The sequence below is a fragment of the Canis aureus genome, chromosome 7 (assembly GCF_053574225.1).
Source record: "Canis aureus isolate CA01 chromosome 7, VMU_Caureus_v.1.0, whole genome shotgun sequence".
NCBI classification, from domain to species: domain Eukaryota; kingdom Metazoa; phylum Chordata; class Mammalia; order Carnivora; family Canidae; genus Canis; species Canis aureus.
In genome coordinates, this window is record NC_135617.1 from 64,400,496 (window position 1) to 64,415,587 (window position 15,092).

Below are 15,092 nucleotides of genomic sequence, written 5' to 3' on the forward strand. Positions count from 1 at the left end.
GCCCCTACCTCTGCCATCAAGGCAGGCCCACAAATGGCTGGGAAGGCCCTGGACAGGACTGAGGCAAGGCCGCAAAGCAGAGGAGGCTGAGATGGGACGCACAGGGAAGGATCTACAGCAGCAAGAGACCTGACCTCTTGTAGACAAGATCTACACCCCGGGACTTGCTGATATGGAGAAGAAGCCTGGGAAACTGAAGATCCCCCAGGGGACTCCTTCATGCCCTGGACCCTTCCTCCAGGAAGGGAGGTGGGGAGCCTCTTCAGAAGCAGGGAATGGACAAGCCCACTGGTCAAGGATCCTCTTGCCTCCCAGATTCATAGGCAAGTGGTGATCAGCTGGGCTCCCTCAACTTTGTACACAGGGGGAAGGGGGGTGTTTCAAGAGCTCCAGGGAGGACCTGACAGGTGGCAAGTCCTTGGTGATAGTCCCAAGGTCCAGGAACTTAGGCTGGGGCCCTGAGACAATAAAGTTGGCTTTTACTTTCTCTTCCTGCGGCGTGCAGTCTCCAGGAGTCCCTCCCACTGCTTGCTGCAGTAGGACAGCTGAGGCCCCCTGGGTCTCGGGCCTGGGTCACCCCGCAGCCCGGCCTTTCTCCCCGAGCTGGGCCTGGGGGGTGCGCCCTCCACACACACTCGAGGCGGAGCCAGATGCCCACAGCTCCGGCCTCGTTTTGTCCCTGGGATTGGATCCCGCTGCGGGGTGGGGCCGGGCTGTCCCATTCCCGGGCAAGCCTCCTGGGCTGAGAAGACGGGGCGCAGGCAGGCGGTGGCCGGTGGCCGGTGGCCGGTGGCCGCGAGGGGAGCAGCCGAGCCCGCGCGCCCGCCCTGTGCGCCGCCGGGTCCATGGTTCCAGGCGCCGGGCTCCCCGCCTCCCCGGCGCTGTGCGGACCGCGAGCCCGAGCGGCGGCGGCGCGGGACCCCAGGGCCCCGGAGTGCGCGGTGCCGGGCACGCTGCTGCTGCTGCTCGCCTACCTGGCCTACCTGGCCCTGGGCGCCGGCGTGTTCTGGGTGCTGGAGAGCCCCGCGGCGCGCGACTCCAGCGCGAGGTTCCAGCGCGACAAGTGGGCTCTGCTGCGGAACTTCACGTGCCTGGACGGCCCGGCGCTGGACTCGCTGATCCGGGTCAGGGGCGAGCGCGGCGGGGGGCGCGGGGGGGGCTCTGGGGCAGTGAGGGCGCCGGGGGGGGGGGGATTGCTGGGGGGCCACGGGGGGCGTGGGGCAAGGGGAGGGGGGAGGGTTGGGGGGCTCGCGGGGGGGGGGCTAGCAGATGGATGGAGGTTCCCCCCCCCCCCCCCGCCCCCGGCTCGCGCAAGCCACCCCCGACTGGGGCCCGCCCGAACCGGGCATGCTTTAACGTCCCGGGACCCCCCTCGTTCCCCGGGCCCCACAGCCCAACCCCTGGCCCCAAATCCCCAGCCCGCAGTCCCGGTGCCGAGTCTGAGTCCTTGGAGTCTGAGTCCCAGAGCGGCCCACCCGAAGGCAATCCCCAGAAGGCAGCAGGCGAATGTTTCTGGGGGGAAGTGAGCAGGCACTGGAGCAGCGGTAGAGTCCTGAGCCCTTGGACCTGCCGCCGGGGCAGGGGAAGGACTGTCCCTGCTAAGGACCTGGGGTGGCGCCTCCACCCACCCACCCCCACCTCTACACTTTCACAAATACACAGGACTGCCTGGTCCTGGAGGCTGGGCAGCAGCCCCTTCGCAGAGGTGGCCAACCTCCCTTCCCGCAGCCTCCGCCCGGGCAAGATGACAATGAGGACAATGACAGCAATGAGTGCTTCTGTGGAGCAGTCACTGTGTGTCAAGCATTGTTCTGGGGAGATTAACTTGTATTAACTCATTTTGTCCTCACCTGCCTCACAGGTAGGTACCATTTCATCATCCCATTTTCTGAGATAAAGAAACTGAGGCTCAAAGAGGTTAAATACAACGACCTGGCTGCATAGGCAGGGAGCTGGGCCTGTTAACCACCAAGATGGGGCTCAGAAGGGATCTGAGGGAAGAAGGGTGTTCCCCAAAGTTCCAGCAGGGCTTTCATCTCCAGAGGCTTCTCTTCCAACCTCTCGTGCTCCACTCACACGTCACACCTCCCTGAACCACGCTGTGGCTTCCAGCATGCCCAAGATAAGGGTCTGGTGTCTCCAGCCCAGACCTCCCCCTGAGTACATGCAACTTCCTTGGGATCCCTGGGTGGCGCAGCGGTTTAGCGCCTGCCTTTGGCCCAGGGCGAGATCCTGGAGACCCAGGATCGAATCCCACGTCGGGCTCCCGGTGCATGGAGCCTGCTTCTCCCTCTGCCTGTGTCTCTGCCTCTCTCTCTCTCTCTGTATCATAAATAAATTAAAAAAAAAAAAAAAAAGCCTTAGATTCCCCCAAGGTCAGGAGCAAGCAGCCCTCCTCCTCCCAACCCCGACCCTCCACCTATTCCCTGCATCCACACACTCTCACGGTGCTCTTAGAGGCTTCCCTCACTACCCCCACCAAATAGGACCAGAGGCCTAGGCTTCTGAGCATTTCTTCTCTGTTCCTCCTGGACCACTTGGGGCCAGGATACAGGCCCTCTCCCTCACTCACCCCTGCAAGAGTCTCTCCACTTCTGGTCTGCTAACACCTTGCTGCCAGCTGCCAGGGAAAACACAAACCTGATCTTGCCTCCTCTTTGCTGGGTGACCTTCAGAGAGGCCTGCTGCTCCATCCCTGGCACGGCAGAGCCAAGCATGGCGTGGCTCCGGGCTGCCTTTCAGTCTCCCTGTACTAGATCCCAGGCCCCGTCCTGCCCCACAGGCTCTGCCCACCGGGGCCCATCTCCCTAAATGGCCTTCCAGTAGAAACAGTCCTTTTTGCCTATCAAAGAAGGCTCAACTAAACCATCACCCCCACCATGAAGCCTTCTGCCTCTATATCCATCAGAATGAACACCCTTCCTCTCTGTGTTCCCGGGCTCCTATTATTATATCTGTAACAGTGATGGTGATGGCAGCTGCTAACATTTACCATGTCCCAGGCACTGTTCTAAGTCTACACCGAATACCTCATTTCACCCACCCAACCGCTCTAGGAAGTAGGTGCTGTTAGTATTCTCATTTTGCAGATAAGGAAACTGAGGCACAGATAAGTTGGGTATCTTGTTCCAGGATCATACTGCCTTAATGCCCAAAGCTGCACTGACCGCACCCTATTAGCGCAGTTTGTCTCTGTCCTACTGAGGACAGAGGTCCTGTCCTTTACATCTCCAGGACCCCTGGAACACCACACGTCCTGCCCGGCAGTGCTTGTTGCAAGGATAGGAGTAAGCAGGGGAGGGGGGAAGGCATGGTGTTCTTCCAGCTGGTGGGACATCCTGAGCTGACCTGAGCCCTAGGGTAAGGAAGGGGAGGAGCTATCCCCCGTGGTCCCTGCCCCCCATGGTCCCTGCCCCCTGGAGAAGTCCTGGATGGAGGGGAAGAGCCTCCTTGCCCTGGAAGGGCTGAGATCAAAGAGTGGTTGTGAGGATTGTCCATGACGTGTGTGTGTGTTTGCACGCACACGTGTGCACGATATTCATGCACACATGTGTATGTGTCTGGGTGCAGGGGCCCAGTTGCCCCCCAGAGCCTGGTGGTCACTGCAACCTCTCCCCCAGGGCATCATCCAAGCCTACCAAAGTGGGGACATTGTCCTTGGCAACACCACCAGCATGGGGCGCTGGGAGTTCGTGGGCTCCTTCTTCTTTTCCGTGTCTACCGTCACCACCATTGGTAAGAGCAGGGTGGGACCAGAGTGGGTGGCACTGAGGAGCCTGGCCTCCCCCCTAAAGGATGGGGGACAGGGGACCAATGCCTTTCAGAGGGGAGGGGTCACCAGGGCCCTGTGACCCAGAGTGTCGTCAGGCCCCGCAGAGGGGGCACCACCTGTGGGCAGGATCGCAGGCTCCCCTGGGATCTGCAGAATCACTTTCTGCATTTTACCAGAGCCCCTAGGGGGTTTCTGTGCAAGTTTGAGAAGCGCTGCTCTGGAGGGTTCTGCGTCACGCGACCTTGCAGGAAGCAGAGGGTCTGCCCGGTGCAGCAGTAAGGACGCTTCTCGGCTTTATAAGTGTCCCGCGCCAAGCCCAGCCCACGCGGAGCCCGGGGTGGAGGCCCATGGGGGGCGAGGAAAACCTGGGAAGGAAGGAGGAGCAGAAATTCACAAAGAGCCTTTCCACCCCCTGTTCTCAGCGTTGGGGAAAGGTGGCCACCCCTGGAGGCCTCTCCCAGCTCCCTAAGGCACCCCTGCACCCCCTCACCACCTTCCCCAAGCCTCCTTCCTCCCTCACACAGGGACCCCTGGAGCCAGGTCTCTCTCCCGGGTCCCTAGCCCTGCCTCAGGAGAGCAAAGGTAGAACTTGCCCTGGGCAGGTGCCTGGGAGCTGCTGGAAAGGGAAGGAGAAGAGCAGCCTAGATCCCTCCAGCTCTGAAACCCGGGAACTAACTCAAGTGCAGAGCCCCGTCGCCGGCCCTCTGAGTCGCCCCGCCCCTGCACGACACCAGACTTACCAGCAGGTGGCAGGCTGACACCACTGCTGGCCAGGGCCACCTCCATCAGCTCGCGCTGGGATCCTCTTCAGTAGCAATCTGGTGTCTGTCTGCCTCTGCCCTCCCAAGAGTGGAGCCAGACAAGGGCCCCTCTCCATCTAGAGGAGTCTCCATCCAGCTTTAAATCAGCAAATGCTTCTTGGAAGCGGGTGTCAGGGCTACGCAGGAGCTTGGGCAGTCCTCCACCTTGAGGCCAGCGTGCTTGGGATGCCCCTCAGAGCTCCACGGACCCTGTGACCCAGGAAGGACCAGCCAGAATGGTATTTATTCCTCTTTACACCCCCTGGGCCTAGTACATTCAACGGGCACCCAACAAACAGTGACACATTCATTAATTCCCAAAATACCCATTCCACCAGCGCTTATTGAGTCCCAGGGCAGGAGGTGATGTTGATGCACAGTCACTGCAGGGGTGTAGGGGTCTTTAGTCTCTAAACCCAACGCCTCCGACATCCTTTGCCCGAGGCCTGTGACTTTGGCCCAGCAAATTTCCAGTTTGGCAGCCCATCCCTTCCTTTTATTTTGGTCCGAGCCAGCCCTCTCTGAGGGAAGGAGGGCAGAGCAAGGGGGAACCTGCCCCACACTGCACACATGGTCTGCTTCTACTAGGCAACTGTGGGGGGCACGTTTACAATTGAAATTTCATTTCGTCCATATGGCCTCACCTGCAAGGATAGGACTTATTATTCTCATGTTACAGAGGGGGAAACTGAGGCACTCAGGTGTTGCACAATTTCCCCAAGGTTGCATGACTAGTAAGAAGTGGAATTAGAACTTGATATCCAGAGTGGGGACAATATTTCTCTTTCCAGTCCTGCCTACCTTCAGAAGGTTTATTCTACCTTAGAGTGGGAATTCCAAACAACAGGAAGAAAGAGAGGACCCCACTTATTTTGGGGTGAACAGTAGGGAAGCTCATGACCCTGGCATTCTGACATCACGCACGCACGTGTGCGCACACGTGCACACAAAGAGGATGCAGAGAAGAGGAGGGTGGAGACGGGAGATGGGGTACTTACCTATGGAACATTCCAAGAGGGAAGAAAGGAGTAATCTGAGAGGCCCAGCAGAGGACTGCCTCCTTGGTGTCCCTGTTGCCTGGGTCCAGCACCCTGTAAGGGCTGTACTTTCCAAGCCTTGAAATGAAATAGGGTCTGACAGGCCCTCAAACACTTCTAGACCAGCCAGACCGGCCTGAGCCCCCAAATTGTCCCTCACCTATGAAGCTCATCCCTGGCTGCTCATTTGTTCAGTTATCTAGTCATGCATTCATTCAACAAAGAGACTTAGTAGCTGGGGGAGCCCCACTGTTCTGGGGGAACAATGGTGAGCAAAACTGGCAGGTCCCTGCCCTTGGGAGGCTGATGCTCTACTGAAGGAGGACACCCAACAAACAAACAGATACATAGGCAATATTCAGGGGGTGGGACGTGCTTAGAGGAAAATAATGCAGGTAAGGGGGTCTGATAGTGATGGGGGCTATTGTATATAGAGTGTCCATTGAAGGCCTTGCTGATATGGTAACACTGAAACAAAGACATGAACAAAATAAGGGAGAAAGTCATGTAAATATGCAGGGAGGCAAGTGCAAAGGCCCCGAGGTAGAAAGGAGGACCAGGTGACTGGAAAGAGTTGGAAATGAGGGCTGACTTTGGAGGAGGTTCAGAGCAGCCTAATCACACAAGGCCTTCCTTCCTGGTCAGGCCCTCTCAGGATATCCTAGGGCTGGACTAGCAAAGTGAAAGAGTAGATGGTGGGCGGCCAACTGGAGCCATGGTCACCAAGCATTGAACTGAAGGCTTCACTGATGTCCACTGACTGTGCTGACCTATGGCTGGCTGAGAATAATGGGGAGGAGAAAACTCACTTAATGGAGGTCTGAGAAAGGCAGAAGCTTCACGGGGTTCCTCCCAGCTTTGGAGGTGGAATGTTGGCACCATTCCACAGGTTAGAAAAGACACCCAGGGACAAAGGATAGGACTTGGGAGGACCCACAGCTAGAGGAGGAGGGGTTGGCGAGGAGTCAGACAGGGAGGCTTACTGAGACACTTATGCCTGGATGCCAAAAGACGGTTTCCTTTTTCAGATGAAAGAACCTAGAAAGGCCAAAAGGTGGAGGATGCATGGGGCTCTAGAGGAGGCTGCTGATGTCCTCACACCAGAAGCTGGTCTAGGAGGAGTTGGGTCATTCATCCATTCATTCATGAAGCCAATGTTCCTTTAGCATCTTCTGTATACCTGATGCTTGAGGGTGCTCATCCCCATCTATGACACACCCCATTGCCTCCTTTTGTCCCACAGCACACTGTGAGGTACATGTCCACATCCCCATCTTACAGGCAAGGACACAGAAGCTCAGAAGGGCCAAGCCACTTGCCCAAGGTCCCACAGCCTTCAAGGGGCAGAGCTGGGATTCAAACCCAGGAAGCACCTCTGATTCCAAAGCCCATGCTCTAGTGCATGCTTTGGCCACTCTTGAGACTATGCCCTCTGAGACCCCTCAGTAAGGTGAGGGTGAGTGCAAACCACCAGTACAAGTGAGCATGGGGTATGTGGGAGTGCTGAGCCAGTCTGGGGGGATGCGGCAGGGTATAAGGCATCTGTTCATCCATGCACACGTTTGTTCCTGTGTTTTCCATTCATTCATTCATTCATTCATTCATTCATTCCTTTGTTCTTAAACTCATTCAACACACATCTTCACTGATGAAGGTGAGCACCTATGGTGAGCACCTCATAGGTAAGAACCTATGAGGTGAGAATATAAAGCTGATTATGATTCAGCCTGTGCTCTTGAGGGGCTCATGACCCTTGAGGATGGCAGACTTGGAAACAAATCATTCTTATACAGTGGGTTACCCTCAAAGCTGACAGATGCTGGAGGAGCTGCAGCCCTGGGCCACCAAGTGTAGGCAGTGAGGAGGGAAGCACGCTCTTGGTAGAGGGAGAGTCATGCTCAAAGCCACAGAGGTGGGAGGGGGTCTGGGGGTTCAGCAGGGCAGGAGTGTGGCCAGAACTGGGAAAGTAGGGGCCCAGATGAGCTCGGAGATGGGCTGGATAAGACTTTGGGCTTTCCTCAGCAGACTCAAGGAATAATGACGGCTCATAACCTGAGAAACAATACAATGAGGCTTGCATTTTACAGAAGACAAGACACAGGTGGTGACCCAGAAATAGAGGGACAGAAGTAAAGAGAAAAGATGGAGGAAAGAATGCCGAGGCTAATGGAATCCTTTAAGGAAGGCCTCATCCTCCCCTTAGCCTCCCCATCCCTCATCTTCATGACAGAGAAGATAGCCAACCTCCACCTCCCCTAGGGCACTTGATTGTCCATCTACCACCCTTCACCCCCAAGGGGTTTGAGAGGGAGCCCAGATGTGCTAGTTAGGGCCCTCTGGAAATCAGGTATCAAGACAGAAGCAGATGTGCAAGAGATGTATCGGGGGAGGGGAGGGAGGTTTTTGAAGGACAAAGGAGCTGGAGAGATGGTGAGAGCCCCAGACTGCCAAGCAGGTATGATACGTGAGAAAGCAGAGAGGGACGGAAGGGCCTGAGTAGGCCAAGACTGTAGGGTGGCTCTGAGCAAGGCTCAGCTAGGCCAGGCGGTGGGAACCCCAAACAACAATGCCCGCTAGGAGTGCCGCATTGTCCAGGGATGCCTGGCTTGGGGGCCAAGCCCAGCAACAGGAGCCTGCAGGTAGCAATGCGATGGCTGGAATGGTGCAGTCCATCCAGGAGGGGTAGTTCCTGGAGGCTCCACACCCTTCCATGCCCCTGTCCATGTCCTTCTGTCTGTCCACAGAGGGGGAAATGAAGGGAGAGAAGGGAGTCTCACACATTTCATAGGTTTGAGCTCACACACACTGCTGAGCCTCCTGGAGCTTCACTTTTCCAGTCTGTAAAACACGAGGCATCACCCCCATTTGGAAGGCTGGTTATGAGGTGGGCCTGAGGGAGGAAAGGAATAGTAGCCTCCCGCACAGTACTGGCATGGGAATGAAAGGCCTCGGTGAATACCAGCTGCCGAGTCTGGAGGGGGGTGGGGTGAGGTCCCCTAATCTGCCTCCATCTTGCCTCAGGCTATGGCAACCTGAGCCCCCGGACCATGGCCGCCCGCCTCTTCTGCATCTTCTTTGCTCTTGTGGGGATCCCGCTCAACCTCGTGGTGCTCAACCGACTTGGGCATCTCATGCAGCAGGGGATGCACCGCTGTGCCCGCAGGCTGGGGGGCACCTGGCAGGTGAAAGAGCCATTGGAGTAAGGGGTGGGGTGGGTTACTTCTAGGATGAGGGAGGTAGTGGGAATAGGGGGCCCTGAAGAGGGGGTTACTTCTGGGAATCAAGGTTACTGGTGGGGATGTGGTGGGATTGGAGGCCACTGCCTGGAATGGGGATCTTTAGCAATAAAGGGGTATCAGTCGGGGAGACACCATGGCACTTGGCGGACAGGAAGGGTACGAGCCAGCCAAGGTCTTGCCCAGGAACCTGGAGAACACAGACTAGGTGAAGGGGCCCCAAGGGCAGCCCCTTCTTACTGGGGTGGGGGGGGTCATCCTGCCTCCAGCTCAGCAGCCCCCAGGCTGTCTGTTCCCCAGCACTAGGTAGAAGCCAACGTGGGCTGGGTTGTTATGTATACCCACAGGACCCGGCCAAAGCTCGGTGGCTGGTGGGCTCCAGCACCCTCCTCTCAGGCCTCCTGTTTTTCCTGCTGCTGCCCCCGCTGCTCTTCTGCCACATGGAGGGCTGGAGCTACGTGGAGAGTTTCTACTTCGCCTTCATCACCCTCAGCACCGTGGGCTTTGGCGACTATGTGATTGGTGAGAGAACCTTGCAGGTGGTGGGAGGGCTGGCCTGGACACTCAGCTGCCCGGCCTCCACTTGCCTGTTCCATCAGCTGGCACCTGCTACGTGCCAAGCCCTGTGGGGGCTTGGAGGCCCAAAGTCCAGAGGACACAGTCCTTGGCAAGTTCAGCCTGCTTTGTTGTGTGAGAGGGCTAAGGTCCAGCTAAAAAGTAACAACTGGAGTTTGACCCCAGTTCTTGGAGCTGGCTGTTAAGTCACACTCCTGGCCTTCTTGACAAGCAGTGAGAATGTCCAAGGCTCAACTATTGTTATGAGTGCTCCCCCAAATTAGGGGTGCCTCTGACCTCCCTCCTTGATCCTTCCTTGTCCCAGGGTCTCCCCTCCCTACTTCACCCTGCCCCAAGAAATGCCAAGCTTCCCACTGTCCCTGGGCCGAGGACCATGTGTTCCACACCACAGACCACAGGGACTAGGCAGGAAAGTCTGGGAGACTCAGGAAATCTCAGGCTCCCCTAGGTCCCCATTGGAAAACAATTGGCAGACAAACTCTGAGTGCCAGTGAGGAAGGGCTGTGTGGTCCAGAAGGCCCAGGGTGAGGTTTAATCAGCAGTCACTACCCAGTGTGGGCAAGACAAGGGGCTCAGAAGCCACTGGCCTTGCATAGTAAAGCCAAGGCAGGTGGCCAGCAGGTGGCAGTGGAGGGACATTCTGTGGGACCAAGACTGCAGGGCTGACTGGTGATGGCTTTCTCACCTGTATGCAGGGTCCCCTTCCCTGAACCTCTCTTTCCTTAGGAAGAAGGGCCCTGTGTCAGGGGCCTCTACTGTCCTTTCCTGACATTCTCCATCCTGAGAGGGAGCCTGTGGCTCTGGAAGGAAATTTTTGAGAAAGTTTCCTCCAACTGGGTATGCTCCCGCTCCGACCCTCAAAGTGGAGAGATGTGTCTGAGGAGAGCTGAGACCAGTGGCTCTAAGGGCCACATCTGCCCCCCTCACAGCTCAGAGAATGACTTCTTGGATCTTTCCTCTCCTCTGTGTTCCGACTGCCATCTCCTCGAATCCAGGCCGGGCTGTCGTATACGGCTGGTTACACAAGCCGGGCCCTGGACAACCCTTGAGAGGTTGCCTTTCACACAGAGCACAGTGGAATGGTACCGTGGATTTGAGCAGCCTGTATCTTTGTCCCCACCTTGGCTCTTAGGATCTTTAAAATTTACAGGTGCTATCTTTCACCTGCCCAGCTCCTCTGAAAACCTTCAGTGCTTTCCCATAGTCAGGATAGAGTCCAAAATCCATGTGAGAGACCCCTGTGTGGCTAAACCCTGCCTCCCTCTCTACTCTGCACTCTCTTCTGCCCTGCACCCGAGCCACCAGGGACTCCACCGTAACAGCTTCAGCCCAGGCCTGTGTGATATGACAGGTCCTGGTGCAGTCTGCCAAAACAACCAGAGCTCAGAGCAGGAAACTCAGGATTTGCCCCAGTGGTGGTCCTAAACCCAGGAGGCCTGCTTATCTGAGGGTGTCCATTGCAAGGAGAGGTGGAAGAAAGGGGGAATAGGATTCTTAGCTGCAGTTTCTTCATGCCCACTGATCACCAGGTCCCCCAAAGTTTAGTCCTGGGTGGAGATAGCTGAGAGCAGTCCCTCCCCACCCCCCACCCCCCGGCATCTTGCCTTCTAGAAGCCTCTATGGGATTGCAGGGGAATCTCTGTGAGGACATCCTGAGGTACCACAGTCCCTTGAGGCAGGATGAGCAGGAGGAGGGACAGCTCTCTCTAGACCTCTAGACATGGATACAGTGCAAAAGGGAGGAAATGCCTCTACCAGCACCAAGGGAAGGCCAATGCCATCCACACAGCCCCACTGCTGGAGCAAGGACCAGTGATCAGGGTCCCTGCTTCCTGTAAGCCCTGCTGCGGGGAGTGGCAGTAAGATAGATAGATAGATAGGGCAAAGACTTCCCAGAGCCTCCTTCCACACCAGACATCCTGACTGAGGAGATCTGGTTCAAATACACAAGAGGAGGGCACCTGGGTGGCCCAGCAGTTGGGCATCTGCCTTCGGCCCAGGGCGTGATCCTGGAAGCCCAGGATCGAGTCCCACGTCGGGCTCCCTGCATGGGGCTGGCTTCTCCCTCTGCCTGTGTCTCTGCCTCTCTCTCTGTGTCTTTCATGAATAAATAAATAAAATCTTTTAGAAAACGAAAAACAAATCCACAAGAGGAGCCCTTTAAGCCCTCTGGGCAGACCACTCCCCTCAAGGGGCACTGGGCCAAGCCATCCCCTTCACCACATCTCCAGAGATTTGCCACTTGCTCTGGTTAGGGCCTTGTGGCAAGTGACCACACTTGAGTGCCTCATGTGCAAGGAGAAACAGGCCCAGAGAGGTTGGCTCATGGAGCAGGCAAGCCAAAAGCAGGGAGAGGACGGACTCCCAAGCCAGGACACGTATGTTGCAGGATCTTCCACAGTTAGAGGAGACAAGCCCCACTCCCGCATCTTCATGTGTCTCTCAGCCTTCTCTGCCCTCCGAGGACGAGGTCAAGCTCTCTCCTTGGATGGAAATGCTGAGATCCACCCCCTGAACTCGGGGTGCCCATTGCCCCAGCGTCAGAAATCACAGAGGTGTTGTCTCCACGGCCACTCCTCTTTCCCCGAAGGCCAAGGCCGTGGCCAGAGCGGCACCCTGGGCTCCTCCCCGGCCTCATCCTGCCACGTCCCCCAATTGCATTTGCAACTCAGTGGAGCGCCTTGCCAGCTGCCAGATCTCCCGCCACTTATGATTTCGGCTAAAAAAAATGAAATAAAAGGGGAGAAGAACACCTCCGCCCCTCGATTGCCAGGAGCAAGCAGAACTGGTGGGTGGCAGGGCCAGAGAGCTGGCTCACCGCTGATCTCATTTGGGACCGCCAGCGGAATCTCGGCCCCGTAACCCAATCAGCCTAATCCAATCCTGGCTCCTGCCAGGCGGCGAGGTGGGGTCTGGGTCAGCAGCCTCATTCCCGAGCTGGGACCCAGGAGAGGGGCCCAGGCTTGAATGACAGGGAAGAGAGGTTGTCTTGGGGTCAGAGGCACAGGGTGAGAGGGTGGATAGAAAGGTGGTGGGACAGGACACAAAGACAGGGAAAGACTTTGAGGGAATATAAAGTCAGATCTTGCCCTTTGAACAAACCCAATCTGATGAGGGAGGCAAGATAAACCCCTAGGAAAGAAGGAAGAACTAAGTTATGGAGCAAGCTAAGCCTCCCAGTGACCTCCATCTGTCCCCTCCCTCCGCCAATACTTGTCCAGTCCTGACTAGGTGAGGGACCAGTGGTAACTAAGACAGTCACCAGGCTGCAGGTCTTGGGCACCTGCTACGAGCCAGGCCGCCTTCTGAGAAACTTAGATACTTGAACACAGTCCTGGAAGGTGGACCTCTTGTCTCTATAGATGGGGAAGCTGAGGCCCAGAAAGAATAAGTAACTCACCCAGCAGAAGCCCACGGGCTGTGAGAGAGTGTAACAGAGGGTCTCAGTCTCATCTCTGGGAGTGAACACTAGCTGGGATCTATCTGCAGGACAAGGGGCAGTTAACTAGGCCAAGGGGAATTGGAAATGAAGAGCATTCTGAGCCCAAAGGATAGCAAATACAAAGGCCCTGGGGCTGGACCGTTGATAGCTGAAAAAATAAACAGGAGAAAGCCCGTGTGAGGAGCACAGCACTCAGCAGGAAGAGGTGTGCTAATTGAGGCTGGAGTTGTAGATAAGGCCCTTGGGATAAAACTTTATGACTCCAGCCCAAAAGCCAAGCAAGGACTTGGAAAGAAATTATTTTCCCCATTTCATAGGTGAGGGACATTCAGACAGATGCAAGTCACGCAGCTAGGAAGAATGGAGGCAGGATACAAACTCCGGTGTTTCCATCTGTTCTTCCTAAAGCTGCTGGCAAGTTGCCTCTGTTTAGATATGAGGAAACCAAACACGGAGACAAGCAAACAACAGAGAGGGCGTTCGAATCTCTTGGAAGGCTTATTAAAACACAGATTTCTGGGCCCACTCCCAGGGTTTGTATTCGGTAGGTCTGGAGTGGGGTCCGACCGTTTGCATTTCTAGCAAATGCTCAGGCGATGCTGCTTCTGGTCCAGGGACCCCACTTTGAGAACCACTGGGATAGAGCACAGAGTCTTTCAGAAAGACAAATAGGAAACTGAGCTTCCAAACCCATGGTGTCAAGCCAGGGAGGCTTCCTAGAGTCCTACAGAGGTGGCCACAGGGCCAGCCATCTCAGACCAATTTGAATGTCCCATATGCTGCTCCTGTGTATCAAGTCATGTGTCACTGTTTCTGTTTGGGAAAGTGGCCTTGACTTTCCCAGGCCTCCATCCTCTGACCTTGCCTCTCCCCCAGGGATGGACCCCTCCCGGAGGTACCCGCTGTGGTACAAGAATACAGTGTCCCTATGGATCCTCTTTGGGATGGCGTGGCTGGCCTTGATCATCAAACTCATCCTCTCCCTGCTGGAGACACCAGGGAGATCGTATTCCTATCACCACAGCTCCAAAGAGAACTTCAAGGCCCAAAGCTGGAGGCAGAGCCCGGATGGGGAAGCAGAACCCCGTTCGCCACAGCCAGGATGCTCTCCGGAGGAGCCTATGGGAATCATCCAGCACCCAGAACCCTCTACTCAGGTCTCATGCTGTGGAGAGGGCAACTAGTTATATACTACAGTATGTGTTCCATCTTCTTCCTCAGCAACAAGACCCCTCGTTTTAAGCTTGGCACATGATCATCCAGACTAAAGACTACATTTTTTAAAATCTCCCCTTGAGGCTATTTGCAGCTATATGCTTAAATTCTGAATACACAGAGAAGTATCCTGTGCGACTTAAGAACATGATTTTTCGTAGCAGTGGGGTAGGGGGGCACGTGCTCCTCTTCGCTACTCCTTTTTCTCGCTGGCTGCAATGCTGATATAGTGGCTGGAGCATTGGCAGCAGTGCTGCACCCTGAGGAAGAGGCCGTGTTCAAGATTGGTGACACAGTAAGATAGGAAGAGCCCGGGTTCCTGATGGTTGCATAACAATCCTGGACTTGAACACCTCTAGACTTCACTTGTGGGAGAGAGAAATAAATGTCGACCCTATCTACTACAATATAGTTTGGGCTTTTCTGTCGCTCACAACCGCAGCTAATTCTAATCGACATACACACCCAGAGACAAAGGCAGCATCTGAGGCTGGAACATATGCAGAGAGAGAATCCACTCCCTTCCCAGGTGAGTTTGCCCAGGACTGGGGGAAGGTACAGACTGTCCTCCTCCACCTCCAGAGACCTTCTAGGTAAACTCACTAAAGATTTGCTGTTCGCTGTCAGGACTAATACAGCCAGCAAGCAGCCGGTCCAGTTTGGCTACCGAACCCTTGCTCCGTGGCTCCCTCACATCAGACCAAAGCCGGGGGCTGGCGAGAGAGCTCCTCTGCCTCACCCTGCACCATTGCATTTGAAGACTCTAATCACAGTTTGCTAGGCCAGGTAGGGCTTGCAGAGGTCACTTCCACTTGCAGAGTGTCTCACCCCGAATGTTTCTGTCTCTCACTTAGAGCTGCTACTAAGGTACATACTCCCCATCACACTGAGGTCCCCAGGCCCAGCCAGGAGCCCCTGGAAGTACCAGCCACATCTGAGGGTCACCAGGGGCATCTGGATTCTTTTTTTTTTTTTTAAGATTTTATTTATTTATTCATGAGAGACAGAGAGAGA

The 15,092-nt window shown here is 55.9% G+C and overlaps 1 protein-coding gene across 1 annotated transcript; it reads left to right on the top strand.

Annotated features, from left to right (window-relative positions):
* Positions 1–830: 830 nt before the first annotated feature.
* On the top strand, positions 831–14,485 carry KCNK17 (potassium two pore domain channel subfamily K member 17). The gene is made up of 5 exons (XM_077904152.1): positions 831–1,124; positions 3,621–3,735; positions 8,631–8,791; positions 9,193–9,367; positions 13,740–14,485. The coding sequence occupies exons 1-5, from the start codon at positions 846–848 to the stop codon at positions 14,045–14,047; spliced, it is 1,038 nt and encodes a 345-aa protein (XP_077760278.1). The 5' UTR covers positions 831–845; the 3' UTR covers positions 14,048–14,485.
* Positions 14,486–15,092: the final 607 nt, after the last annotated feature.

Excerpts from the sequence above, each read along its gene's own strand:
- KCNK17 (XM_077904152.1), top strand. The coding sequence starts at position 846 with ATGGTTCCAGGCGCCGGGCTCCCCGCCTCCCCGGCGCTGTGCGGACCG. Across the intron at positions 3,736-8,630 it reads GTCTACCGTCACCACCATTG|GCTATGGCAACCTGAGCCCC; the intron begins GTAAGAGCAGGG and ends ATCTTGCCTCAG. Across the intron at positions 9,368-13,739 it reads CTTTGGCGACTATGTGATTG|GGATGGACCCCTCCCGGAGG; the intron begins GTGAGAGAACCT and ends CCTCTCCCCCAG.